The 26,636-nt window shown below is 57.2% G+C and overlaps 1 protein-coding gene across 3 annotated transcripts in view; it reads right to left on the bottom strand.

Moving 5' to 3' along the window:
- Positions 1-316: 316 nt before the first annotated feature.
- Positions 317-26,636, bottom strand: part of LTBP2 (latent transforming growth factor beta binding protein 2) — a 98,276-nt gene continuing 71,956 nt past the window's right edge. The window contains exons 11-36 of one of the 3 annotated variants that reach the window (XM_088024514.1): positions 26,171-26,335; positions 25,695-25,910; positions 24,577-24,596; positions 23,426-23,465; positions 22,560-22,673; positions 20,305-20,433; positions 19,519-19,647; positions 16,175-16,294; positions 11,266-11,385; positions 10,046-10,168; positions 9,689-9,814; positions 9,115-9,240; positions 8,220-8,342; positions 7,990-8,115; positions 7,465-7,587; positions 6,645-6,776; positions 6,245-6,370; positions 5,590-5,733; positions 4,531-4,722; positions 4,326-4,409; positions 3,469-3,597; positions 3,009-3,146; positions 2,756-2,923; positions 2,095-2,463; positions 1,047-1,196; positions 317-598 (exon numbers count right to left, since the gene is read on the bottom strand). In XM_088024514.1, coding sequence (XP_087880640.1) covers positions 453-598; positions 1,047-1,196; positions 2,095-2,463; positions 2,756-2,923; positions 3,009-3,146; positions 3,469-3,597; positions 4,326-4,409; positions 4,531-4,722; positions 5,590-5,733; positions 6,245-6,370; positions 6,645-6,776; positions 7,465-7,587; positions 7,990-8,115; positions 8,220-8,342; positions 9,115-9,240; positions 9,689-9,814; positions 10,046-10,168; positions 11,266-11,385; positions 16,175-16,294; positions 19,519-19,647; positions 20,305-20,433; positions 22,560-22,673; positions 23,426-23,465; positions 24,577-24,596; positions 25,695-25,910; positions 26,171-26,335 — 3,578 coding nt within the window. In that variant the 3' untranslated portion in view covers positions 317-452. The remainder of the gene's footprint in view (positions 599-1,046; positions 1,197-2,094; positions 2,464-2,755; positions 2,924-3,008; positions 3,147-3,468; positions 3,598-4,325; positions 4,410-4,530; positions 4,723-5,589; positions 5,734-6,244; positions 6,371-6,644; positions 6,777-7,464; positions 7,588-7,989; positions 8,116-8,219; positions 8,343-9,114; positions 9,241-9,688; positions 9,815-10,045; positions 10,169-11,265; positions 11,386-16,174; positions 16,295-19,518; positions 19,648-20,304; positions 20,434-22,559; positions 22,674-23,425; positions 23,466-24,576; positions 24,597-25,694; positions 25,911-26,170; positions 26,336-26,636) is intronic. The other 2 variants (XM_028102098.2, XM_088024515.1) reach the window with 2 other exon arrangements.

Raw genomic sequence — 26,636 nt, 5'->3', positions numbered from 1 at the left:
ACCTGGGCAGATGTAATCTCTGACCCAGCTGTAGAATCATCAGGATGTTATGTGGATCGTGACTGGGAAGGGTGTCTGTAATGTGAGGCCGAACGACCTTGCATGTTCGCACAGCTTGAGCGGGTGGATGAGGGCCATCCTTCGGTGAGCATTCCCTAGCAAGGCCAGGACAGGTGGCAGACTCATCCTCATGGCCGGTGGCTGAAGCATGAAAGCATTTGGTGGTGTTTGAGCCAAGCAAGGGCATGGCAGCATGAAGGCAGTGACAGAAGCTCACAGCCAGGGCCTAAGCTGGGAGAGCTGAAAGGCAGGCAGGGCTGGCTGGGAGGCTGGGCTGCAGGGCCTTCTGCCTGCTTCTTCATGGTGTCTTCCCAGCTAGGAAAGCCTCCTCCAGGCCCCTGCCTGTGGCTGGGGCCCATTTCCGGGTAGCTGTCCACACCCACCCCTCACTGCTACTCCTTGGCAGTGCAGTGTGGGAGGCCTGCCTCGGCCACATAACCTGGGGAGCAGTGGCAGCGGTAGGAGCCCTCGGTGTTCTCGCAGTGACCATGGGCACAGAGTGCAGCAGGCCCGTTCAAGTCATCACACTCATTCACATCTAAGAGGAAGGGAGGGAAGAGAGCGCTGTACGGAGCCCGGGTGCCTCTGCTGCTGTGGCACTAAGCTCTGGCCCCTGCCCAGCAGTGGAGTCCTACATGTGGCAAGCGGAAGTCACTGCCCAAAACTAAGCCTCTCAGAGACACAGAGCAGGTGGCAGTGAACCTGTACTGTGCCCCTGAGAGTGACCGTGCTCCCCTGTCCCTTTCCTCTGCCTGGGAATCTCCATGAAAGGGTTTTCTGTACCCAGCTGGAGACCCTCCTTTGGCACGTTCTCACCGCTTGGCCTGGCTCCAGGACGCCACACTAGGGGGCAGCAGTGGGTTTCCCAGCCACCCTAAGTTCAGTCCTGCATCTCTAACTGAGCAGTGGGGCTGGTCTGACCTTTCCACCTGCAGCCATCAGGGTCCTCCTGCTCCCTAGGTGTTGCCACTCAGATCAACACTTACCCACACAGGCCATGTGGGCCATGTCCAGCTGGAAGCCCTCAAAGCAGTCACAGGTGTAGCCCTCCCTCACGCGCACACAGCGGCCATTCTCACAGCCGTTCAGGACGCCGCATTCCTCTGCCTGCAGCCCTTCGAAGCCAGCCTGGTGCTCTGGTAGGAGGGAGTCAGAGAAGGAAGCTGAGGCCTTGCCCCCGACCCTGGGGCCCTCGCCCTCCACCACGAAGGGTTGCTCCTGTTGAACTAAGGTCAGGGCTGGGAGGATCTGAACGCCTCACGGAAACCTGCTGAAATAAAAGGCTGTCCCCTTAAGAAATAAGTATGTGTCATCGCTTACGGTGGCAGAGACATGCTGTGCTTTAAAGGTCAGCTCCAGGAAGGCTGAGACTCACTACTTTCACAGTGCCAGGGCTCCGGAGCAAGTGGGTGTCTACGGTTTTGGTTTTGTTGTGGTTGGTGGTGGTTAAAATCTTTGCATGGTTTTTATGTGGGGAGGAGATGGGCAGCAAGAGGGGATTACCCTCACTCAACGCAAAGCAGAACTTAGGGATCTGCTTGAATCTCTCCTTTCTAAGCAGCTCCCAACCCCTGAGAAAGACCCAGCCCCTAATCCCCGTGCAGCCTTAGTCTGACGCAGGGGCTGTGCCCGTGGCAGCTACATCCGTCACACAGGTGCCAGGCCTGACTTCTTAGAATCCCAGTCCTGCATGCTGCGGTCATTGCCACTAACAAACCGAATCACCATAGCAGGCCTTTAAAGTGATTAGAAATCCGTAATGTACATTTCAGGTGACAAGTGTGAGCTCGTAGAGCAGGTTATTTTGCACACTGAGTGGCGTGGAGGGAGAAACACAGAGCGGAGTGTATCTGCTTTCCCTTGTTCTCCCAACTCCCTCAGGGAAGCTTTTGAGGTTGAGGTGGTGTCCTGTACCTCTTTGTGTCCCCTGTGCCAGTTTATCAGAGAGAGTTGTTAGGGTCTGACCCGGGCATTTGGAGTTGGCCCTTGAGTGACCTGAGAGGGCTCGGTGGGTCTTCCCCTCTGCGGCCCTGCCCTGCCGGCAGTGATTAGTGGGTAGAGGAGGCAGGAGTGAAACCGCTGCGGGGCCTACCGCTTCCTCATGTGGGCGGCAACACACACCTGGCCCGCTGGCCACATAGTGGGGCTGGAGGTCCGAGGGCTGCAGGGGTGACTCAATAACTGGTGTGTGGGCCCCGGTGTGGCTGGCTGTGTTGGGGAAGGGTGGCTCTGGGATGGTGTCCTCAGGGCCCAGGTAGTTGTAGAAGGGGGCCCCCTCGGGGCCGTAGAGGCTGTAGTGCAGATCCTCGGGCCCAGGGCCGTACTCATAGCCTGGCCGGAAGTGGACCCCTGCCTCCCGCTCCGCTTCAATCCGGGCCACGTTGCACAGCTGAGCATAGACCTCTGTCAGGGAGGAGGGAGACAGGAAGCTGCCAAGTTCCTGCTAGCTAAAGCCTGGTGTGCCGTCCCCCAGCTTACTGCCCGGGGAGAGGGAACATGCTGGGACTGGTCCCCTCCGGGAGCTCCCGGCTGTGCTCTTGCCCCCCCCCACCCCGGCCCCCAGCTTTGTCCCCAGGCAATAGGGATGGAAGACAGGGCCACACTCTGCTCTACTTCTAAATCCCTCCCTCCAAGGTGAGTGCATTCCCTTCCCTAGGGCCCCTCCTTCTGAGCAGGCACGGGTCACCCTTCTCACCAGAGCTCCTGGGGGGGCAGAGGGCACACTGCTGGCTCCAGGCCTCGCCATCCTGGCAGCAGCATTCCGTGTAGGTGGTGCGGCGCCCGTGCAGGGGCTGGCTGCACACGTAATTGGTGACTCTTTTCCAGCAGATGTCCGTGTGGATGTCGTGGTCAGGCAGGTCCTCTGGTGGCACAGGGCCCAGAGGCACGTGAGCCCTCCCAGCCCAGATCCAGTCTCCCTGCCGCCCCACCACTCCAGGCCTACTGACCCGTGCTACCGGTGCTGTTCACGCAGCGCTGCTGGCTGAGGTCCAGGGTGAGGGGGGGGCTGCAGAAGCAGTGGAAAGAGCCTTCGGTGTTCACACACTCACCATTCTCACAGGCCATGTCCTGGCACTCGTCGTGATCTGGGGTGGCAGAAAGAACGAAGGAATGTGTGGGGCAGTACCAAGGCAGCTTGCCCACGGGCCGTCTTCGTGAAAGGAGGTTTTCTGGTAACTGATAATGAAGAGTAGCACCCTGCTTCCCCCTCCTCCCCTGACCCAGCCCAGCCTGTGAGGCACCTCCCCAGGGATGCCTTTCTGACAGGGGCTCACGTGCAAGCCCTGACAGCCCCACAGCTCCCCTCACCTCTGGCCCGCCGGCTGCAGCGGAACCCCCCCCACCCTGCACTGATGGGGCCAGCCGGGGGTGGGCGTGGGGGCGGGGAGGGGTGGTGTGCGTCCTCACCCTCACACTTCCTGTGGATGGCATTGTAGTGGTAGCCGGGGTTGCACAAGCAGATGTAGCCAGGCACTGTGTTGAGGCACCGGCCGTTCTGGCAGAGACTAGGCCCAAACATCACACACTCCTCTGCATCTGTGGGAGGGCAGAGATGAGGGGAGAAGCTGGACGAAGCAGAACTTAAGATGAGGGGCTCCAAAGCCAGGCTCCCTGGGTGGGAATCCTGGCGTTGCCACTTGCTAGTCTGGTGACTTTGGGCAACTGAGTTCTCCTTGCCTCTGTTTCCTACCTGAAAAATGTGGGTACTGTGACTTAACCTCTTATCACTGTTACGAAGATTAAAAGGTTAATATAGGTAGGTGCTTACATAGTGCTTGGCACATAGCAAGCACTTAAGTAAGGAAAGCCACTTCTGTTTCTATTCTATTTCTGTCTCCAGCTTCAGGATTAGGGCACCGAAGGGCTCATACCTCACTACCCACTTTGAATGTGGGTTCCCCAAAGTTTCTGGCTTGGTAAGTGGGGCCCAGGGGATAAGCAGCTGTCCCTGTACAGCAGTACTCCCCACCCTGACTCTGTGCCCCATGCCTGGGTTAGTCATGGCATCATAGTTTGTTCTGGAGGCTTCAGCCTCAGGGGAGCAGAGGAACCGAGGTCGGGTTATATGGACACCTCCAGGAGGGACTCAGGGCAGACCTTCCAGCTGCAAATCTGCAGGTAGTCAGCCCTGGGACACGAATGAGGGAAGCGACCTGGGAGGCTTGGGGCTGCATGCAGAACTTCCCCCCGGGACCTCCCGGAGGACCAGTGTGGGCCTCCTCAGGTGAGTGGAGTTTGGGGAGGAGGGTCTCTAGGGAGGTTACCTGTGTACGTGGTCTGTCCAAACATCCAGGCTCCGTCCACGGGGATGTAGCCTTTACCACTAGGGCAGATCTCACTGAATTCAACTGTGCAGGGAGGCATCCAAGCTTAGAGACAGAAGGGCTCTGCCCCCCTTCCTCTCTCCCCTTCTTCCAGATTCACTGTACAGGGCTGACACTGAGGATTTGGGACACTTGGGGGCCTTACCTGAGTCCTCAGCTGGGCAGAGGTCACAGGCATCCCCCCAGCTGGCGCCCTGGGTGCAGCAGCACTCAGCCCGTGTGGTGTTCCGGCCTAGAAGGCTGGAGCAGGGCAGCTGGCCGTTCTGACCGGAGAAGCATTCCATGCGGATGGGGCTTGGGGGGCGGTCCCCTGACGGGGCCTCAGGAATACTCTGACCTGTGTGTGATAGATGCCCTTTATCACTGTCTGTCCCTGGCCCTCTGGGGCACCCTAGCTTTTGAATTTATTTTCATGGTTTTACGTTTATATAGCACTTCACAGTGCGCAGCATGCTTTTACCTGTATTTACCTGTCTCACTTGATGCTCTTGACAGCATTATATTATCAGCTGCCTTTTGCACATGACGCAGTTGAGGCTGAGAGAAGCTACGTGACTTGCCACAGTCACCAGCTATTAAGTGGCACTGACCCCAGTTCTTCTGGTGCCCAAACCCCTGCTCTTTCTGGAGTAGCTCCCTGCCGCCCCCGGTATAGGAGGTGCCCCCTGTCCGTGGCATACCATATGGGCAGCCCCTCCATTCCTCAGCCCACACTGTACCCCAGCCCCTCCCACCTTTCCTTGTTCCAAGTCTTGCTTTCGTTTTCCCCAAGTCAGAGGAGGCCATCTGAGTCCTAGGCCAGCCGGGGGTGAGAGGCTGAACCCAACAGCTCTGGGGTGGAGTGGGCAGGAGAGAGTGAGGCTCAGCTCAGCTTCAAGGCCTCCCTCACCAAAGGGCTCCCTGGGGTCACTCTGAGGCTCAATCTGAGATCCCTAGGCACCGTAAGTTGGCATCTGTTTTTCCTGAGCCCCCTGTAGGGTTGTCGCAGCCCCAAGCCTCCAGGACATTCCCTGACCTGGGACAGACGTCCTCTTGTCTTGACATTTGCCATACTCTGACTCCTCACTCTGTTCTACTCCAGTCCTAAGTAGCACCCTTGCCCACATGGCCCTGGGCCCGGCCCAGTAGCCGGAGTGGTGGAAGTGCTCTGTAAGCTGCAGGGCGCTCATGCATAATGACGGGGTGGAGTATGCGGCGTGCTCACCTCCAGCCACCCGCGGGCGACAGTGCCCCTCCTGAGCGTCGTACTCCTCCAGGTCGCTGGCACAGAGGCACAGGAAGGAGCCCTCCACGTTCTCACAGAGCGCCGCCCCACACACCGCCAGCATGAGCTCACACTCATTCACGTCTGCCAGGCACGAGGACAGGCTTGGGGGTGGAGAAGACGCAGCCCATGTCCCCCCGGCCCTCTGCTTCCAGCCCAGTGGGCAGATCCTCCTCTCATCCCCTCAAAAGAAACCGGCTAGGTCTCAGGGGAAGAGCAGAAGGGAGTTAGCAGGAAGGAGGAACAGATGAACACAGAGCATCAGAAGGGAGAGGCGAGAAGGGTGGCAGAAAAGGGTCACTAAAGGGACCAAGAGGAAGGGTCCCTCCCTCTGTGCACATTCTCCCACACACTCCCCACGTGCCTCTGGAGGCTGTGAGGTCTCTGGAGCAGGACAGTGCACCTTCACTACTGTGCTCGCTCCCCCTGCTGGTAGAACATGGCCACCCTTCTACCGAGCTGGTCAGGGTGCCCGCTGCGGGGTGGAGCTAACTCACCCTTCCTTGCCTACTCCCTGAGGACCTCTTATGGAGCCGTGTGACCTTGAACATTCCCTTCCCTGGCCCCGAGCCTGGCTAGCCTGCAGGCTTCTCACCAACACAATCCCAGCCGGAGGACGAAGTCTCGAAGCCCTGGTCACAGAGGCAGCGGAAGGAGCCGTCGGTGTTGTCGCAGAAGCCGTGGCTCCCACACAAGGTGTCGTTGGCACACTCATCTATGTCTGTGGGACAGTGGGGACCAGAGTGTAGGGTGCACTCTTGCTCTATTTGCTGGGAATACTTGGTCTATTGACATCAAGGTCTGTGAAAAGTGACTTTAAACATAGGACAAGAACGCTCTAACGTTACCGTTCCCCTTCAATTTCTGTGCAAGCCCTGCTGTATGGAAAACACGCAAGCTTCGAACTGCTACAAAAATGAAGTCCTCAGGACAAAGTCATTGCTAGCTGGATACGTGAAAAATAGGTGTCCTCCACCCTCCCCGTTCCTACTCACCAATGCAGTCTCCAGCTGGAGCCGTGTGGAAGCCAGGCTGGCAGCCCAGGACACAGCGGTAGGAGCCAGGGCTGTTCTCACACCTCCAGGCCCCACATGCCGAGTCTCCATAGTCCTCACACTCGTCAACATCTGGTCCCAGAGCCAAGAGAGGGGACAGAAATGGGCAGGTCACTGCTCTGGCCCCACCTCCTTGGTATTACAAAGTCATGCCCCACAGCCTTTGGGGTCGTTGATCTGTTACAAATTACTGTGCTCATCTCAACTCCAAAACATCAAGTTCAGGATCATTTCTCCTGACCCAGAAGGGATGATTGTCTAGGTAGAGAACTATATGTGATTTAGGAAAGCACTGAGCTCCTAGCTGCCTGCAACACCCCTTCCCCCACCCCTTCTCCCTGTAGCAGAGTACTTTATGATTCTCGTTATATAAAACATTCACCAAAGTGTATTGCAGAAAATTGTCTTCATATCCGTCTGCCTTGCTCAATTTCAACACTGTCCATAACTGTCTATTTGTCCTAGCAAAAGACATTGAACCTAGCGGGGGTTTAATGTCTATTGAATCAATTTGGCTTTAAAAACTAGACTGTGTGCTCTGCTAGCACAAGGATTATGATTATCTTCATTTTGTCATCTTTGGATAGGCCCTGAGTCAGCCAAGGCTCAATAAATGCATTATCCGTCGGATGATTAATTTGTGGGAAGTGCTCTGCTTCCTGCAAGCTGCAGTTCTGGTCCTGGGGAGCTGAGGACCAGGCAGGGGTGGAGGTGGGCAGATGTGGGGCAGCGCCCTATCCACGCCCCCTGGAGCCCTTACCCACACACTCCCCGCTCTCTGGGGAGGGCTGGAAGCCGGCCTCACACAGACAGCTGAAGGAGCCCTCGGTGTTGACACACTGTCCTCCCAGACACCGGTCTGGGACTGCACATTCGTCCACATCTAGAATAGAGCACCCTGTCAGCAGACCCAGCCACGGGGCCCCAGGGCCCAAAGCAGCCCAGAGGAGAGCCAGAGAGCGGCTCGGGGCTAGAAGATCTGAGGAAGTGTCCCGAGCTGGAAGCCAGAGGCCAGGCTGTGGGGAGCAGCCCTTGGAACTGAGGCACTATCAAGGGCAGAAGGCTGACACCCAAAGGGTTCAGAGGGCGCCAGTCTGTCGTAGACGTGGCAGAGAGGCCCTGTTGGAAAGACTCTGAATGCCTTCCCAACACCTGGCTCCCTGTCATCGCTCAGCCTCCCATCTCCCATCCCTGGGTGGGGCTGGGAGCACCACATTTCAGTCTAGACATAGCCTCCAGCAGCCCCTGCTGCTGGCAAGTGGACATGGCCCAGCTGGCTCCTCACCCTGGCAGCTGGTGCCCCCCTCTGCGCTGGCGAAGCCTGGTGCACAGAGACAGAAGAAGGACCCATGGCTGTTGAGGCACTCGCCATGGGGTGCGCAGTACTCCTCTCCCACACACTCGTCCATGTCTGCAAGGAGAAGGCAGGCAGTGGTGTCTCCCAGGTGTGCTGCCACCTCCCCTGACCCCCCACTCACTGCCCACAGTCCCCGATGGGGATGCGGAGCCACTCACCATCACACACGGTGCCATTGGTCAGCTGGAAGCCTGGGGGGCACAGGCACTGGTAGGAGCCAGCCGTGTTCTTGCACTCGCCTCCCCGGCAGCTGCTCCGGAAGTCTTCACACTCATCCACATCTGCAGGGTCACACAGGGAGCAAGGCAGCCTGTGGCGGCACCTCCCAGGGACAGGAGGCAACGGGGAGGTCTCCAGAGGGTCTGTGCCCTGCCTGGGGAGTCCGGACCCGGAGGGGCGTCATCCCCTTGTAATCGGCATAGCTGGGGAGGGGGCCTCCGGGAGCAGCGTGACTGCAGCTCCTTCCACTTCTGCCTGGAGAAGCCCAGCTGGCCTTCTCCGGCTGCCCACACGGTGCCCTTGGGGACATTCAGCCTCTCCCTGCAGGGGTGGCCTCTCTCTAGGGTGGCCAAACCCCACTGCCCTTACCGTGGCTGAGACAGCTCAGATTTTACGGAGAAGCGATGGGAAAACAAATGAGAGATCAGTGAAGGAAACAGATATTGAGAACCGGAGAAGGTCACAGAAACTAGGTTCTTGAAGTAGGTCTACAGATTGCCTGGGACAGGCCGATGTTTTCCAAAATCCGCTCCCAGCTCCCACCCTGACAAAGAACCCAGGAGGCTGCGTGTGGAAAAAACTCCCCTGCAGCTTGCGATCTGGTAGCTCACTGACCCCTAGACCCAGACTGGCAGCCGTCTTTCCAACCCCTGTTGAGGGACGGGGGAGGATAGGTGTCCTTTAGATGCCATCCAAGGTGGACAGAGCAGCCCCTGGCCCGGAAGCAGTCCCTGCTGTGTCTGGTCACTCCCTTCTCTAAGGGTGGTGGGTTAGTCTCTGGCACCCCATCGGTGCTCCCCTTCCTCATGGTGGCGGGGGAAAGGGGGTTCTCACCTTCACAAGTGTGGCCCAGGGCGCTGGGCCGGTAGCCCGCCTCACAGTCCCTGCAGGAGAAGGAGCCGGCCGTGTTGGTGCAGACTCCTGAGGGGCAGACTCCCGGGAAGGCGCACTCATCTAGGTCTGCGGCAGAGGGCCAGCCAGTCACCCTGGGGGCCCGGGAGGGCTCGCTCTACCTGGCCTCCTACGAGGAAGCTCCCCACACCTCTGGCCTCCCTCTCTGAGCTTGTGGGCCTTTCTCCGGGCCCCTGGGGAGGGGCAGGCCCTGGCTGTGGGCCTTCTGTGGGACAACCCTTGTCCCCCTCTCCTCAGAATGCTCTGGGGGCAACTCTGCCATCAGCTTCCCTCTTGTCTCTGTGACTCCCTTTTTTCCCTCCTGTCCTCACCTCCAAACCTGGGGATGATGACAACAGACGCTCTCCTCGGGGCCAAGTCTATTTCTAGGGTCCTCTAGTCTAGCCTGGAGACCCTCAGCATCAGCCCAAAGCTGGGGGACGAGCAGAGGATTCTTTGGGAGGTAAGAAGGCCTATATCCTTGGTCCCCCTCCGCCAGCCCCTCCCCGGGGGTTACCTTCACAGGCAGTGCCGTCCTCGTTCACCCAGTAGCCACTCTCGCAGGCCGAGCAGGTGAAGGAACCCTCGGTGTTGAGGCACAGGCCCGTGGGGCACGAGGCCCGGCTGGCACACTCATCGACATCTGAAACAGGCCAGTGAGTTCTATGTGGGGCTCTGCAGGACAGACGTGGCAGGACAGCCGGAGACTGACAGGTCGGCAGGGGTAAGGTGAGGGACGGGTCTTGGCAGGACGTGTGGCTGGGTCAGCATGGTCAGGGATGTGGGCGCAGGGCTGGATTAGGAGTGAGTGTGCAGAGGGAAGGAGCTGTAGGCTGATTTGCCTGCTGAGGAAGGTGCTTTAGCATCTTTGTACCTTGGCAGCCCTTCTCGTCTGTGGTGACCTTGTAGCCCTGCTCACAAGAGCATCTAAAGGAGCCCTCCAGGTTGATGCACTTTCCATGGGCGCAGACCCCGGGGGTCAGACACTCATTTATATCTGTGGGAGAGAAGTCCAAGATGGCGGGCGGGCCTCCTGTCCTTCATGCAGTCCCCATTGTCAGGCTTAGGGCATCTTAATGATGAGGACAGGGAATCAGCACTCAGAGGGGGCACAGGCCATCCTGGGAAGGCGCTGAGGTCGTTCCTGCTCCTGGCCCCCCCCCCCCACGCCCGCCCGACCTAGGCAGGGCAGGGTGCCCTTCCCTCCTGAGCCTACTGGAGCTCCATCTGGTAACACGTAGCACTCCACATATGTCCTAGAAAAGGGAGCCAGGTCCCCCAGCCTTGAGGCTGGTTTGGCCCATCTGAGGACACCCGGAATGACATGTCCTAGAACCTTGACTCACCTTACAGTAGATCTAAACCTTTCTGGCCTCCTACTTGCCAACCAAACTGGTATGATTCTATGTTCCCAGCCCAACAACCAGCTTCAGTACCTGAGTGGGCAATGCAGAGAGAGGCCAGTCTATGCCTGGGTGGCTGAGTGGCAGTCTCAAGGGCCTGGGAAATGCCTGCCCTCCCCAGAGCCTCAAAGCATCTATTCACAATTCAGTCCCTCCTGGCATTCTGAACCCTGGGCCCTTCTTCCTGCAGGGACTGATGGGAAAGAACATTCCTTCTATAGCTGACATGCAGCCCCCTCTAGGGGGAGAAGAGCACCCCTGTTCAGTGAGGTGTTGCTGTTTAGACATTGCTGTGGAGATGCCAAAGGCCCCTCCTGCCCGGGAACCACAGCAGGACCTGGCTGTGAGCTCACACCACCAGAGTCAGCCTCTTCCTAAGATTCTTGGCAACTCACTCTACCCAGCAGGATCCGGCCACAAAAGCTTCTGGGACCTTGGGCTGTAGCTCCGGGATGGACATGGCCAAGGAGCCAAAGGGGCCCCCGCCCAAGCTGATTCAGAGGGCAGAGCAGCAGTCACCCAAGCACACCCATCTCATGGCCAACGTCATGTGGGAACCCAGCCAGGTCAGGGAGGACAGTGGCCTCCACGCCACTTCCCTCTGCCCGTCTCTTTCCCTCCCTGTGTGTGGGCTCAACCGGAGGTCCCAAGGCCACACAGCCCTCTCAGTGCCTTGGCGAGCAGCCCTCACCTACACAGCTTCCGCTCTGGCCCCGGTAGCCCTCCTCACAGGCGAGGCAAGCGTAGGATCCGGGGGAGTTGACGCATCTCCCGTCGGGGCAGGTGCCAGGGTGACGGCATTCGTCGATATCTGCAAAATAACATCCCCTTCCTTGGTGATCTCTGGGAGCCACAGCACATGGGTAGTTCTGTGAGGCAGCCAATCCTTGACCCTGCCCTTGGTGGGGGAGAGGGAGGGATGCCAGGTTCTGTCCAGACAGAAACTAGGAAAAAGTGAGTGCCATCCAGTGTTTCCAGCTCCACCTCCCACCCACTGTCCCGGACAAAAGAGAGAGATAGAAGAACTTTAGAAAGGGAGACTCCCTGGGTGGGGCAAGAGGCCATGGTCACCATTAGCCCTGGGAGGGTGGGAGAGCTCTGCTCTGTGAACTGGACTGCTGGGAAGGGCCTTCATAGCTGCCTGGGTGAATCCTGTTCCTCTACATAACCGGGATGGCGCATGCTTGGCACAGCAGGTCCCTGAGGCCCCAGAACGGATCGCCAGCTGGGCAATGGAGGCAAAATGGGCTTTCCTGCAGCAGGAGAGGGGGAGCGAGGATGACCCCCAATCTCGGAAAGACCAGCCCTGAGGCTGATGCAGAGTTATGGGTGGAGGCTGGCAAGGCTTCTTGGCTGGAGAGACTTTTGTTCCAGCTGAGAACCACGTAGGGCTCCCAGCAGTCACTCTGCTGAGGTCCAGAAGAGAGTCAGAAAGGGTGAGCCTGGGCACCAGACAAACAGGGGAAGAGGGGAGAGGAGCAGCCAGTCCTCGGAGAAGAACAGCAAGGAGGACGACAGAGTTCTTGCTCCCAGAGACCGCAGGCAGTGTTCTTCCTGGTGCGACCCGGCGTATCCGGAAATCCATCACTCAGGGCACACAGGGGACTTGCGCTGAGTTAGGGAGGTCACAGCGCAGGGCTTGAACTCCGGTTGGGACTGCAGGAGGACGTGATGTGCCTTGGGCTCAGTGTTGAGGCTCCCAGTCCCTATTTGTGACAGATTGAGCTCCAGAGGAAACAAGAGGACTTACTCTTCCTAAAAGGGTAATTGTCACTATCCTGGAGGAAGTCCACCGGCTTATGCAGATTCAGAAGCCCTCCTGCCCAAGAGGAGGACCTAGTTAGCGCCCATGGAGGGAATGCAGGAGGCAGGACCAAGGGTCAGAACACAGACTTTCTGCAAAAGGACGAAAGCCAGCAGCTGTTGTCACAGAACAAGACATGGGCGCTGAAGTAAAGAGCAAAAATGAGTCTCCCTTGAGGTTGTTTGTTCTGCAGAAGTCAGGCCACATCAAAGCCCTCTGTCCCAGGGAACTGGGACCCTCTCAAGGCCAACATTTCACCCCGAGAGTCCAGAAGAGGAAGATATACACAGGGCAGGTGGTTGTTCAGGTGGGTATCTGCAAGGAGATACCCAGAAGCCCTAGGCAATCTTGGGGACACTGAGATAAGGCTCATCTCTACAAAGAGGGTAGCCAAGAGCCCTTGGTTGGGCTGGGCTAACCTATTCTAAGGGTTTCTGTAAAGACAGAGATGGAGAGAATGAGACAGGAGGGGGACTGAACAGTCTAGGACCACTGACTTTGGCCGTCCAGGAGAGAGCAGCCAGCACCATGGCCTCGGGGCCTTGGCTGAGGTACAGGAGGAAGATGGGCAAAGCCATTGGGAATGATAAGTAATCCCTGCTTCAGGAGATAAAGAGGCAGAGGTGAGGACCCTTTTCTGGGACCACTCTGAGAAAAATGAAGTCTTTGGATCTCTCCTGCAGGGATCAGGCAGTGTAGGAAGGAGATTAGAGTTAGCAGGAGCAAAGGGCCCTGATGTCTGTCCTGCCCCAAATGTTCTGGGCACATTTGTGGAGGTGGTACCCAAAGTGTCTTACGTTGGGCATTAGGAGACTTGTGGTACTGATGCTGTTCACTAAGTATTCCAGCTCTCCCGTTGCTGGCCAGGGTGGGCTTGTGCCCCTGGTTCTCTGTGGTTGGGTGGGACCAGGGTGTTAGTGCTGGCTCATGAGCTATGAAGTGTGTCATTTATGGACCGAAGCATAATCGCGAGCCACTCTGTGAAGAGTGCTCTTCCTTTCTTCCATGGAGACTGGCCACATTCAAGACACTGGCTATTCCTTTCGGCGAGTTCTAGAGTCAGGAAACGTGGGGCACGATCCCCAGCTGACCCACGATGGACACGTGGCATTGGTCAGATATAAACTTGCTGCGTTCTAAGTCATGAAGGTTGGGGTTGCTCATTAATGCAGCATAACCTAGTCTGTCCCGGCACCCCACTGCTGGCTTCCTTCCTCAGACCAGAGCCCCGCCGGCGATTACTGTATGCGAGAGGTGGGTCAGCACGTGGGAGAGGGAAGGCTCTCCCAAATGGGAGTGGATGTCACAGAGCCATCTGCCAAGCCCTTTGAAAGGAGCCAGATAAAGATTCCAGACGAAGTAGACTCCACTTCTGACCAGTCTGTGTTCAGGGCACAGATTCTGATGTCACCAGATATCCTGAGGCTGTTCTACCAACCTGGTACGTGGACTGGAGCCAGATTGTTCTGCAATCTTAGTCTAGGATTTGAATTTTAATCTAAGATTACCATATATTTTGGTAGGTTCTAATAGCTTGGTAACCAGGGGCAGGAGCTATCTGTCTTACTCATCGCTATATTTTCCTAGCCCGTGGCTGGGACAGAGGTGGCCCTCAACACATGTTGTTCACCAAAGAATGAGGCCATGGGACTAAAACTTCACACCCTCTTGCTGTGAGGTTGCTGAAGAGACCCCAGGAGACCCAGGGAAACAGGTGCCCCGGGACCAGCTTGCCAACCAGCTCTACACCCTGGGAAGATCCTGGAGCCTTTGCATGGGGAAATGTAAGGGTCCCTGTTTCGGCTCCTTGTGAGAGCACGGGGTGGGAGCGGGAGAGCGCTTGGGGCCAGAAGCTCGGGAGAATTTGGATGCGGTTGGGGCACAGAAAAGGCCTGGCAGTCTGCAAGGGGTCTACCCCTTTCCATGGGAACCCAGAGTCTTGGTATGACAGAAATGCCACTGAGACTTTGGATGGGCCACTGTCCAGAACATTTGGGCCTTCCACCAGAGACTTTGAGTTGAAATGGAGAGAGTGGTTTCTCAGTTGGAGCGAGAAGAAAGAGGGAGAGGAAATTGACCAGGCTCCCGGGGTGATGGCTGGGTCTGTGGTTCTTGATGGAAACCCTGGAGGAGTTTGCAGGCTACATCAGGCTGTCCTTTCAGCAGCCTGAGTGTCTGCCCGGGGCCAGAAACCCACCCTGACCTCCCAGCCGAGGTGCGCGTCTGGAACTTTTCCTCCGGGAGGGAAGGGGACAATCCAGAGGCGTGGACTGGAGCATGGGGGGAGTCTAGAAGTAAAAAAGAATGGGGCTCTCACATAGAAATGCCACCCCCTGTGCACTGGAGGTCTTGTCGTATGTATTGGCTTATTTGGTCCTCACAAGGGCCTCTGAGATGGGCATTACGGTTTGCATTTTCAGATGTCAAGACAAGAGCCAATCCCAGGCCCGTCTCTACCAGAGCCTATGCCTGTAACATGGACTGCTTAGTATAAATCTGATGTTTTTAATGTCCTGGTATTTTCTTGGTTCATCTCCTTTAGTTTTGCTTTTTTTTTTTTTTAAATAAAGTCTAATGTCAAATTTGTCATGTTGTCATGCTTAAACGAGATAATCTATTAAGTCCTCACACAGCTCCTGGCACATAGAAGGCACCCAGCAAAAGCTAACTCCCTCATTCTCCATTCTCCTGGAAGATGCCAGGCTTTCTGACTCCAACATGCTCATGAGGACAAAGAGAGTGCATTTTGGCTTTGATTGTGCGTAGGCCAGGGTATTAAAGGGAGAACACCAAGAGGGAGGCATTGAGAGGAGAAGGGGAGCCCCGGGGGGTACAGTTAGAGAGCTGTCTGTCCTCCACCCCCAGCCACCTCTCCCCTTTGCTAAGACCTTCTAGGACTCTGGACTTGGCTTCCCTGGTAATGGCATTGGAAAGGGGCACTCTCCCTTCGTAAGGTATTTACCTCCAGGACCCTGTGAAACCAGGGCAAGTCCCAGCCAGGAAAAACCTGGAGGCTGGCCGGTGGCTAGTCCTAAACTTGGGTCAAGGGCAGGATTTCTTTCCAGAGAGAACCTTGCTTTACCCCCCTTCATTCCTATCTCGGCCAGTCTTAGCACATAACATAGGCCTCTTGCAAGCATTTGACACCCCAGCCTGGCAAGGAGGGGGTGGGCGCAGAACTGCCAGGAGCTGGCATGATAGCGACTTCCAGCCAGCCTGTGAGGAGACCACTTGGCAATGTCACGGCCGCCTTTTGGCAGGGCCTGGGAAATGGAGCAATGATCGGGGCTCGCACATCCATTCTTTACTCATTTACTCATTTAGCTAGCATTTGCTAACATTTGTCCAATGCAGGACATTTCTCAGGTGTCCGCACATGAGTCATCTAAGGATAGCGTCCAGCCCCAAGGAGCTCATAGCCTAACAAGCTTTAGCAAGTAGGCCAGGGCTGCACCCCCAAACTCCTCCCAGAGAGACCAACTTCTCCTCTGTCATATGGGAGAACAGTATAACTCAAGGCAAGGGGAAGCGTTGTATAGAGGGATGTTCCGGGCTCTCACGTATATAACATTGGTTGTGCTCCCCTGCTTTGTGGGGCAGACAGGACGCCAAAATATCACTGAGGGGATGGAAGGCCTCATGAATTCCCAGACAAGTCTCTGTCCACAGGAGTGGGCTCAGCATCAACGGGCCCAGTCAGAGACAAGCTGGAAGTTGAGGTGGGGGCAGGCAGCACCCCGGGGAGGGACCAAGAGGTGGTAGGCTGGCCGGCTGCCTCCCTTATCTCATTTCTTACCTTGACAGTGTCCCTTCCTGACCATGATGTAGCCCTGGTCACACTGGCAGTGGTACGAGCCCTCTGTGTTGGTGCATCGTCCCCCGTGGCACACCCCTGGCTGCTCACACTCATCTATGTCTGTGAACACACAGAAAAGTCCTGAGTTGGGCCAGCCCTGCAGGGAGTCCTGGGGCATCTCTTCAGAGGACAAGGACACCATGCTGAGGCCCCAGTGGGAAAGGCATCCTTGATGCAGCCATGATTGGTGGGTGCTCCCAGGCCAGGTCTGAGACTGATCTAGCTCAGGCCTCTGCAAACCCCTGAGTTCCTTTCTCCCCGGGGACACTACTTTGGGGGGCCTTGGGGACCCTCAAAGCTGTCTCCTCACCCTGAGGCAAAGGGCTGGTCTTGAGGTCAGGTGGCAGTCCAGATGGCATGATCTGAGGAGGCCAATAAAATCCCCTTCCTGACCCCAACACCTCCTCCAGAGGTCTGCTTCTAGAGTTCTTAAGGGCCTTCCTAAAAGTTAGGGATTAAGCAGCCAGAGAAAGAGCATCTCAGGCAGCTGCGACCTACCGAAGTGGTTTATGCCATTGTCCCAAAGCGTCCTGGTGCCCCACAGTGGCTCAAAAGCCCGACCCGGGTCGTGCCACTCCCTTGCCTAAAACGCTACTAGGGTTCCCTGCTGTTTCAGCCTGGCTCACAAGGCCTCTGCCACCTGGCCCCAGCCTTGCTGTGTTTGCTGATCCCCACCGGTCCAGCCACCAAGCCTTTGTTCACACAGACGTCTCCACGTGGGGTATCTTTCTTCGCCTTTATGGTCAGCAGAGTCCTACCCCCATTTCAAGGACAGGTTCATTTGATCAACTCAAGGTTGCTTTGGCCACGCCCCATCCCTTGCCCCCACATCATATCAGTGGAGGATTTACCTTTGCCCCCCACCCCCTGGCACTGGTTTAAACTCTTCACCGGGTAACTGTGCAGATTAAATGAGATAACTTCAATGAAAGAAAGTGTAGAAGGATATCTTTGTAGCTTAGGGTGGGGAAGGACTTCTTAACTAGAGCCCCAAAAGCATAACAAATAAGGCAAAAAGGTGAATTTCAATACGTCAGAATCAAGGATTTCTGTTAAAAGGAGGACATGTGGGTAAGGTTAGTTAGTGGGCAGAGGATGAAGTGAGAGGGTTGCAGTACCTAAACCCAGGCAAGTATCTGGAATATATAAGGAATTCCCAAGGAGCCACAGGAAAAACCAGCAACCGCTAGAAAACTGAGCAAAAAATAGGAATAAGCAATTTTCAGATAAGGAAACCCAGTGGCTAAAGTACGAAGAGATGTTCATACTTATCAGTAAAGTAAATATTTTTTAAAAATATCTAATATTCAAATAATTTATATCGATCCATTAATTTATACTTCTATTAATTTTAATTCCAGGAATGGTCATAATTTATATTAATTATACAGATTAATGAAATAACTCCTACACAATTAAATAATGAGATACTGCTTTATAAGACTGGCAAAATGTAGAAAGTGGATGTTATCCTGAGCAAGGTCCTATTGAGTGGCAGCCGAGCCCCGCTGGGAGAGGCACTGGCAGCTGACCTGGGGCTCCCTCCCCACTGCTGGGGCCGGCAGGTGCCCCAGGCTGGGCCTCTGACCTACAACACCTGCCCATGGGATGAAACCCAGAGAAGCCCCCTGCCCCCAGCCTCTTCCTTCACGACCCCCAGGCTGCTCTGAGCCGCGCTGCTGAGTCAGGTCCCTGAAAGCCAGCTGAGTGCTATCGCCACCCTCTGCTTACAGACCTCCCCTGGTGGCTCACTGTCTGCAGGGTGGTATCCAAACACTTCAGCCTGGCACTCAAGGCTTCACAAACTGGCCTTGGCTCCTGCCACTTCCTCCTCAGACCCCACGCTCCAGTCATACTGGATTTATCATTATTCCCAGAGCATGCCAGGCTTGTTCACCACTCTGCTCTCTGGAGAAATGGTTCCCTTTCCCTGAAATACTCTCTGCTTTCTCCATTCCCTCACCGTGCGTGTAAGGGAGTGTGTAGGAAGCAAACCATGCTTTGGGGCCAGAATGACTTTGATTCTGTTTCTAGCTCTGCTGCAACTAGGTATGAGGTCCCCTGGTATTACACTTCACCTCTCTGAGCCTGTTTACTTAATTATAAAATGGGGTAAGGCTTTCTACCGCCTGGGGGTGGGATGATGAGCTTCATATGATTAAGGGCTTAGGACAGTGCCAGCATACAGAAGTGCTCGTGAAATGTCCCGGGGACTACTCTGCCCCAGCTCTAACACTCCAGCAGCGAAACCTGCCTGCATCCTTCCACGGAGAACCAGCTGTTTCCTCACCTGGATCCCACAGCACCAGGAGAACACACCCGACTCACTGCAGGATCCCGGAGCTTACATGGTACCTGGCATGTAGGTGTTTAATGCTTGGTATGAATCCATGCCCCCCCCCCATTAAGTTAGCTGGTTATTCTCCTCTATTTCCCTTTCCCCCATATCAGGTGAGGGGACCTGCATGGCCCTGGTCTCTGGAGACCAGATCTTTAGGGGATTAGGACCTGGGGGACTCTGGTAATGAGAGGATGCACAGCTTCCTGGCCTCCAGAAGGGGACTGTGCATAAGTGCTGGGCTGCCCCTGCCAGAACCAGCCACAAGAGCCTCAAGAGCAGCGGTGAGTGCTCCGGCTGCGTTATGCATCATAAGGCACTGCTTGGAAAGAGCTGCGTCATATCCTCTGTGAGCTGATTCATAAAAATGTATGTGGAGGCTGTGTATCTCGGTGCAAATGCTGGATATCAAAGGGTTTGTGTGGGAAGCCGCTTTGCCCAGGGCCCTGTGCAGGGGCAACAGACACAGGCCTTCCCAGGGAAGTGCAAAGACTGCAGGCTCTCTGAGCTGCTGGGGACTCTCTTGCCAAGGCACTCCGGCTCCCCTGTCTGCCAGGAGTCCCAGCCAGTGTCCTCATGTGCCGCCCTCCTTACCCAAAATGAAAGCAGCTCCTAGTCACACATAATCTGGAGACTAGCCTTTTAGTCCTCATCTCCACCACGTCCCTGACCCCCTCACACACTCAGCTCCAGCCACATCTCCTTGGAGCCTTGGTGAATGTTGCTGTCTTTCAGGTTCGAACCTCTCCTTCTGGTCTGGTCTCAGCGTAGGGGTCGGCTTCCACTCAGGTCCAGGTCAGAGCCCTGAGTCTCTGTTCTCACAGCCCCTGCGCTCCACACACTGCAGTGCAATGGCTGGGTGCTGTGAACACCTGGATCCTCTTCCACCTCAACACTCTCTAGTGGGTCCTGAGCCCATCCCAGGGATGCAGGCAGGCTTGCTTACCTTGGCACTCCTGTGTGGTCCCCGAGGTGGCCAGTGTGTAGCCAGGGTAGCAGAAGCAGGAGTAGGAACCCACTCGGTTGACGCAGCGCCCTCTTCCCATGCAGGGCTCCCTCAGACACTCGTTGTCGTCTGAGCAGAGGAAGGTGGGGAAGGAGGTCAGGTGGACTTCCTTTGGGCACCTGTCAGCAACATGCCCATGCTAGAAGCTGGACAGGGAATGGTGCTGTGGGTCAAGGGGGGATGTGGGAGGAGGAGGCAAGGGAGATGAAAAATCTCTAAGGCTGGGGTTATGACATCTGCCCATGGGGCCCACTCAGGCACCAAGGGCTTGGAGTAGTGGCCCAGCACTTCCTCCCTGACCCATGTCCCCCTCCCCCAGTGGCCCCCGATCACTTCCTTTCCTTTAGGGCACACTGGATGTTTCTCTCCTGTGTCAAGCTCTTGAGGGGGCTGAAAATCAGTGGAGACATTTCCAACTAGGGTAGGCCTTGGTCTGCTCTGTAGGCAGCAAGACGGCTAGTTGGAAGGGTGGGCTGATCTCAGAGCTGAGGGCTCCAGGCACTAGTCAGGGGGCCCTAGGGTGGCTTCCCACTCTCCCGGAGTCCCGGAGACTCATCGGACGGTGCTCCCAGAGACTTGTCTCCCCAAGGTTAAGGTTGGCTTTGTCCACAGGGCTAGTAGTCTTCTGCAACTCATCAACCACACAGCACCACTTGGACCTTCTGCTGCCTGGACACTTGACTCTGTCTCCAGCCGTTGAGTGAGCCCAGGATGCCCCGTGCATACCCGTGCAGTAGGCCTGGCTGGGGTGCAGCTGGTAGCCGGGGCTGCAGATGCATTTGTACCCGTCTGGGAGGTTCACGCACGTTCCGGGCCCACAGATGTTGGTGACTCCGGCGGAACAGCTGTCAATGCCTGTGGGAGACAGAGCAAAGCAGAGGTTATGGCGGGGTGAGGACAGATGAAGGCAGTGAAGCCGGGCAGTGGAGTGGGATGGGAGAGTGTGGAGGGCAGGGCACGGGGGCCTCAGAGGACCCACAGAAGCCTCACTCCATTCTTGGCTGGACCCTCCCATATCCGTGTGTAGCATGGTCTTGTATAAAACCGCATGGCACCCCTCCCAGGACCCCGAGTCCCAGGACAGAGTTGACCAAGACTCAGTGGGCTCCACCAACTCGTGTCCCAGCCAAGGGCCTCTCCTGCTGAGGCCTCCAGGCTGCCCTCTCCCTGAATAAGGGCATGGCTCTCACCCACAGCCCCCAGAGCTGCCCTCCCTTTCCCCTAGACAGATAGACAGAGCTGGTAAGTAGGGTATTGGGGGACACCTGCCAGAGGGAGAGAGAAGAGGTGGGTTGGGGCCAGCTGAGCAGGGCCTTGAATGCCATGTTGAGACAGGCCTATGAGAAAGGGGGTCATGCAAGGTGGGGTATGATCAGAGCTATCTCAGAAAGACCCCCTCATCTTGTCATGCCATCTTGCTCAGAAAGTCAGCAGATGACTGATGGACTGGGCAGGAAGGCACAGGGGGCTCTTAGAAACCTTTTGAAATAATTCAAACAGGGACTGCCCTGGGTGGTGGTTATGGGGTAAAAAGTGGGGAGACATGCTGAATTCAGGAACAGTTTGACTTGCCTGGACTCAGCACTGTGGCCGCATAGAGGCTACTTTTTTGAACTGTGTCCTTAACACTAGAAAAGTGCCTGGTGCTTAGGGTGTGCTGATTGAATATGGGAGTGAGAGGCGCTTGCAGCCTTGTGTCTACCCTGAGGTCTTTGACATAAGCCCACACGCCGAGGGCTCCCCTGCCCTGCCCCACAGCACTGAGGTAACCCCAGAGACCCAAGGGAGTGGACGAGGTCTGGGTTGGTCCACAGCAGAGCGTCAAGGCGTTCACTAAATTGGACTGAATTGAATGTGCCCTGGCCTGTTTGCAAGGCTACCCTGTCCCTGTCCTGGCGCCAAGTTTGTGTCAGCCCAGGGGATTTATGGGGACCCCCTGCCTGGTTCTAAATATCCTCCCAGAGGGATGAGGTTGGGGGAAGGTAGGGGAGAAGAGGGATTAAGCTGTGGGTGGTGACTGAGGGGGGGATTCTGTCCCCCCACATAGCTGAGAGCTGCTGCTGAGCCTGGGCTCTTCCTCCTGCCCCTCACTCCTGTCCCTGCCTCCAGACCCATTTTTCTTGTCAGAGAATCCCCAGCGGAGCCCCTTAACGCAGCTCCTCTTACCAGGGGGACGAGGACCCTCCCTGAGCACAGAGGAGAGAGGGAGTGGGAAAGGGCGGCAGGATACCCTGGTTCAGGCCTAGGAGGGCCAACCCCTTCCTCCACCCCACACTCTCTGGATTGTTCCACCGGGCTGTATAGTCTCTCTCTTTGCCGGAAGAAGTCCAGAGCTACCCCTCTCTCCTGAGGTGAGCTGAGTCTGAGGTGAAGCGGTCAGCCAGCCCCCGGCGAGGGCACACGGGAGCGCGCACACACGGGAGGGCCGCACATGCGGGGATACACTTGCACAGGGAGCAGCTGCGGCATCACCAGCTTTGCTTCTCTTGACCCAGGTCCCCAGACAATGAGCCTTTGAGGAGGGCACATTCCAGAACAAGGTGGATTTGCCAGGGATCTCCCCCACACTGCACGCCCTCACCATTGGAGCCGGCCAGAGAGGGGGAACGCGGGCTCCCAGACGGTTAAACAGCCTTGAGAACAGAAGCACTTTCCTTCTCGAAAGCTGGCCCTCACTGTGGGCAGGAGGCTGCACTCAGCCGACTCAGGGTCAATAGCCTGGAGGAGCCAGGCTCCAGGAGGCTCCTTGCGCTGCCCTTCCTCCAGAGGGCCCCTGGATGCTTCTAGAAAGCCTCCAAGCAAGAGGCGCCCCCAAGACCTCCCTTCTCTGCCTCCTCCCCCGCTTGACTGGTGATCCTGACAGGACTCCTGGGTTCCCGAGGGGCACCGTCTGAGGTGAAGCCAGGGTGCTGAGCCTGAGCGGGAGTTCACTGTGCCTCTGTGGGAGAGGCCGCAGCTCTGACCAGGCTGACTGCAGGTACCTGAGGGGCCCAGGGCCACCAGCCCCTCGGCCGGGGTGGTCACACGCTCTGCTTCCTGGCTGTCCGGAATCCCTTGTCCAGGAGGTGGTGGCGTTGGTCTTTCGACGGCATCTCCTGGGGGCGGGGTGGGGGATAGAGAGGGGAGAGCAGCTGGGCCACAGCCCCTTGGCCACCCGCCTTCCCACCCCCAGACAACGTTCCCTGCGGAGATCCTGGCAGTGGCCCCTTCCCTCCTCCTGCCCTTCCGACTGCGGAACCAGGGGTGGAGCCTAGGGTGGGTCAGCCCCTTCTGCCCCCTAGGCTCCAGAAACTTAACCTGGTTCCAACTAGACTCAGAGAACCTGAGAGCTCTAATGGGTCCTTGAGCACACCCAGTCTCAGCTTCCATTTCACAGGGGACGAGACTGATTTGTGGAAATGGCCACTTGTTCAAAGCCAACTAGCTTGGTGGAGACAGAGCCCCTGGACAGTGCTGTCCCCAACTCCAGTGACCCTCAGCAAGCTGGGGTCTGCAGAGCTCCGGCCATTTCCCAAAGGAAGATGGGCCACAGGGGAAGGGCTCTGGGGACCTGACCGGCCCCTGCTTCAGCCTGCACTTCTGCTTTGGTCTCCTTTATACGTCGAGTGGCACCATGAAATGCAGAGAGGGTGCTGTGGCTAGGGAAATATTTGCAAAACAGCTCAGCGTCTTTTACTGACCTTACAGCACCTTAGGTGGCTAGAGCGCCCTGAAAAAAGCATTCACGTGTCACACCAGCCACCACCTCATCTGATCTGAGCCTCATGTATTGGCCCACGGTACAAATTCTATGGCGTCTCCTTCCCTCCCTTCTGTTTTCTGGGAGCCGCTAGGAGCAGGGACTCACCTGGGACCCAGGCAGGAACTTGGGTAGCACTGGTTGTGACCTGCGCAGACATAGGAGAAGGTCACTGTTGGTTCCTAGGTGGCCCCCCTGCCACCCCGTGGCGTGCTTTCTTCCGCCACACTCACCCCTGCCTCCAGGCTTCCCGGCCACCTCACTTATTCACCTTCTCGTTCCTTCCAGCTCTTGATGAGTTCTTCCTACATGCTGGGCACTGTGCCAGCACTTTATGTCTGTTGTCTTAACTAATCTGCTCAACTAGCCTGTGACAGTCGGTTGTGAGGACTAAGTGAGCTGATGTATGTGCTGTGCCCGCTCAGTGTCACATCAGCAAAGCTTGACGATTCTCTCAATGCCATGAGCCCAGATAAAGCGGCAGAAGCTCAAGGTTCACCAGCCTCCCTAGGGTCACAGGACTGGTGTGGTGAGGCCGAGACCCTAGGCCATACCTGGCGTCCCTCACCACAGCGACCGGCCAGGGGCGGTGACCCAGGAGGGTCAGTGGCACACTGGGGGCTGTGAGGACATGGACAGAGAACTCTGGTCTGGGAGGACAACACATGATTTTCCAGGGAGAGAAGTAGCTCCCTGGAGAAACGGTGTTTGGGGCCAGTCAGGTCTGTGGGTGGGAGGGGCAGACAGGTGAGGGAAGAAGCAGGTTCACTCTTCTGGAATGTTTTTCTAGGAGGACATTCGGTTCTTTACAGGGGAATCCTGGGCCCAGGGAAGGCCGTGAAGTGGTTTGAGGCCATCCACTGCTCTGTTTCCGCTTCCCCACAAGCCACCCACAGAGATCTTGAGGTGTAAGCAAGTCAGGCTCAGAAAGTGCCGAATCCAGAATTAATCTGGAACCAGTTCTAGACCTTACCTGCAGAGCCGGGACTAACAAGACATGTTCCTACTTCCTTTCTGAAGGGGGCCCCAGAGCACCCCAAATGAGAGAACACTTGTTCAAGAGCTGTTCTCACTTCCCTTAGGGTAAAACCAGGTCTTTGGATGGACCCTCCCACTCCAGTATCGCTCCAGGTAGCACTCTACACATAATCCATCTGTCTCCCTTGCCTCCTTCAGGGGACACCGCCCTGCAGTGTCAGTGGCGACCCTGTCCCCCTCTCTGCCCCGCTTGCCCAGCCCTGCTGGGAGGATGCACTCACCTGGCCAGCCTGAGAGTCTCCTGGGAAGGAAAGGCGAGAGCATGAGCTCAGGGAGGAGAGCCCGGCTGCCTTCTCCCCTCCACCCATGGCCAGGGTTGGTTCAGTCTCTGACCTCCTGACTTGTCCCCAGAGGTCAGCCGTGGAGAGAGTGCAGAATTTTATTACCTGCTTCTGCCCCTCCCGCCCTGCCAGGACTGGCCACCACAGATTCCCCCAGAATGCCAGGTCTGGAGGGCCTACAAGGTGGCTTCCTTGGTGAGAGGAAATCTCTTGCCTTCCTCTAAGGCCTCAGGGACGAGTCCCACCCTTTCCTGGGCCAGTCCAGCTGTCAGTCCTGGATGTAACCTTCCTCTTTGCTCTGCCACCGCTCCTTCTCAAGCCTCCCCGCCACGCCGCGTCACTCCGCCCCTGCCCTGGGCTACAGCCCCGGGCAACAGTTCTAGAAAGAGAGGAGCTGCTCCTGGCCTGGCCAGGGTCCAGTTCCCATGACCACTGGGGCTCTGTCCTGACTTCCCTCTCTGTCTGTTCCAGATTCCTGGGGCAATTTTGGCCATCACATAGCTCTCCTGGTCTTAATATGTCCTTGGCCTCCTGCACTGTGGGCTACCAGGAACCTGGGTGTGCTATCAGTGTGGTTCCCGGGACCCCCTCCAGGGGTGCCTCAGCCTCTCTCTCCAGCCTGTGCCTCCTGGGCCCAAGGTGATGGAGCTGCAGTTAGTGCTCAGACTCTAAGGCCAGGGAGGGGAACTACAGCAGCCAGACTCCCCAGGGTCTCCCTGCCAGCTCTCAGTCCCTGAGGCCAGCACCAGCCCAGAAGCTGCACGGCCGGGGGCCGGGGGCGGAAAGGCCTGATCAGCTGGGGTTGGGGCTGCCGCTGATCTCTCCCACCTCCAGCAGCACCCCTTGGGGTGTGGGCACCTTTGACCCCATACGTGAGGGGAAGAAGGTGAGGCCTTCCCAGCACGCCGGGCGGTGGGTTCCTGGGGCTGGGCACTGCTGCTCTAAACTCCCTCTCCTCCTGCTCCAGAGTTGGGAAGCCATGGGTCCAAGATAAGTACCCAGGGGCTCTTTGGGGGGGGTGCAGGGGAACCCCTCAGCACCTCCCGCAGCCCAGATACCCTTGTCAGGGACGGTCTCGGGCTCTAGCCAGGTGTCAGTGACGGCCCGGAGTGGCTGCCTCTCCGCTGGCCCCGGCGGGGTCCCGTAGCTCTTCTGTGCTTGCTCCCTGGAGGGCCTGGCCAGTTCCTCCTCCTCGGCCTTCCTCATGGCCAGGCGGATATGTGAGCTCGAGTAGGTGTAGCCATGGCCAGCAGGGCAGATCTCCCTGAAGGCCTCTGCAAGGTCACCGGACAGAGGACAAGCTGAGCGGCGCAGTTCCTGAGGGAAACCCGGGCCCTCCCTTCCCTCCCTTCGGGGGACAAGCACTTGTGGCAGCGAGGGAGGGAGGGCCCCAGGTTGGGGCAAGGAGTTGAGCAGGAAGGAAGGAAGGACTAAGGGTCTTCTGGCTTGAGGTGAGGTCCAAGTAGGGGAAAATGGTCACTGGCTTGGAGGAAGCCCCTTGGTGGCCGGAGATGAGACTGGGACAGATGCTTACCTGTGCCAGGCAGGGGGCATCTCTCACACTTGCTGCCCCAAGCTTTGCCCACTCGGCTGCAGCAGCAGATTTGCTTGGTGATGCTCTGGGCCAAAGGCAGGGTGCAGGTGCCAGGCCCCAGCGACCGGTAGCACAGCCCCTGCTGCATGGAGACGGCCTTGTCGGCTGCAACAGACACAACAGGTGGGGTGGGCAGGTGGCCAGCCTCAGGGGAAGTGCGGGGAGGAGGGGGGCAGTGGGCAGCCACCCAGCTGGCCTGGCCCGAGTCTCAATCTGTAGGTTCGGGCCCTGGAAATGCTAAAGGAATGTTGGGAGGAATGGCCGTCGTGGAAGGCTTTGGCATCTCCCTGTGTTACCCGTTGGAGGGGCCCCTTGACTTCCACCCTCTTGTGGAGAGCCGGAGGGCAGGAAATGGGGATGTACGTGCTTGTCTCCAGGTGCTGAGTGTACAGGTATTTACAAAAGG

The sequence above is a fragment of the Eumetopias jubatus genome, unplaced genomic scaffold (assembly GCF_037043125.1).
Source record: "Eumetopias jubatus isolate StellerSeaLion01/CBP00866 unplaced genomic scaffold, mEumJub1_p1.0 scaffold_7, whole genome shotgun sequence".
In the NCBI taxonomy this organism is placed as follows: domain Eukaryota; kingdom Metazoa; phylum Chordata; class Mammalia; order Carnivora; family Otariidae; genus Eumetopias; species Eumetopias jubatus.
This window is presented reverse-complemented; position numbering and strand designations above follow the sequence as displayed.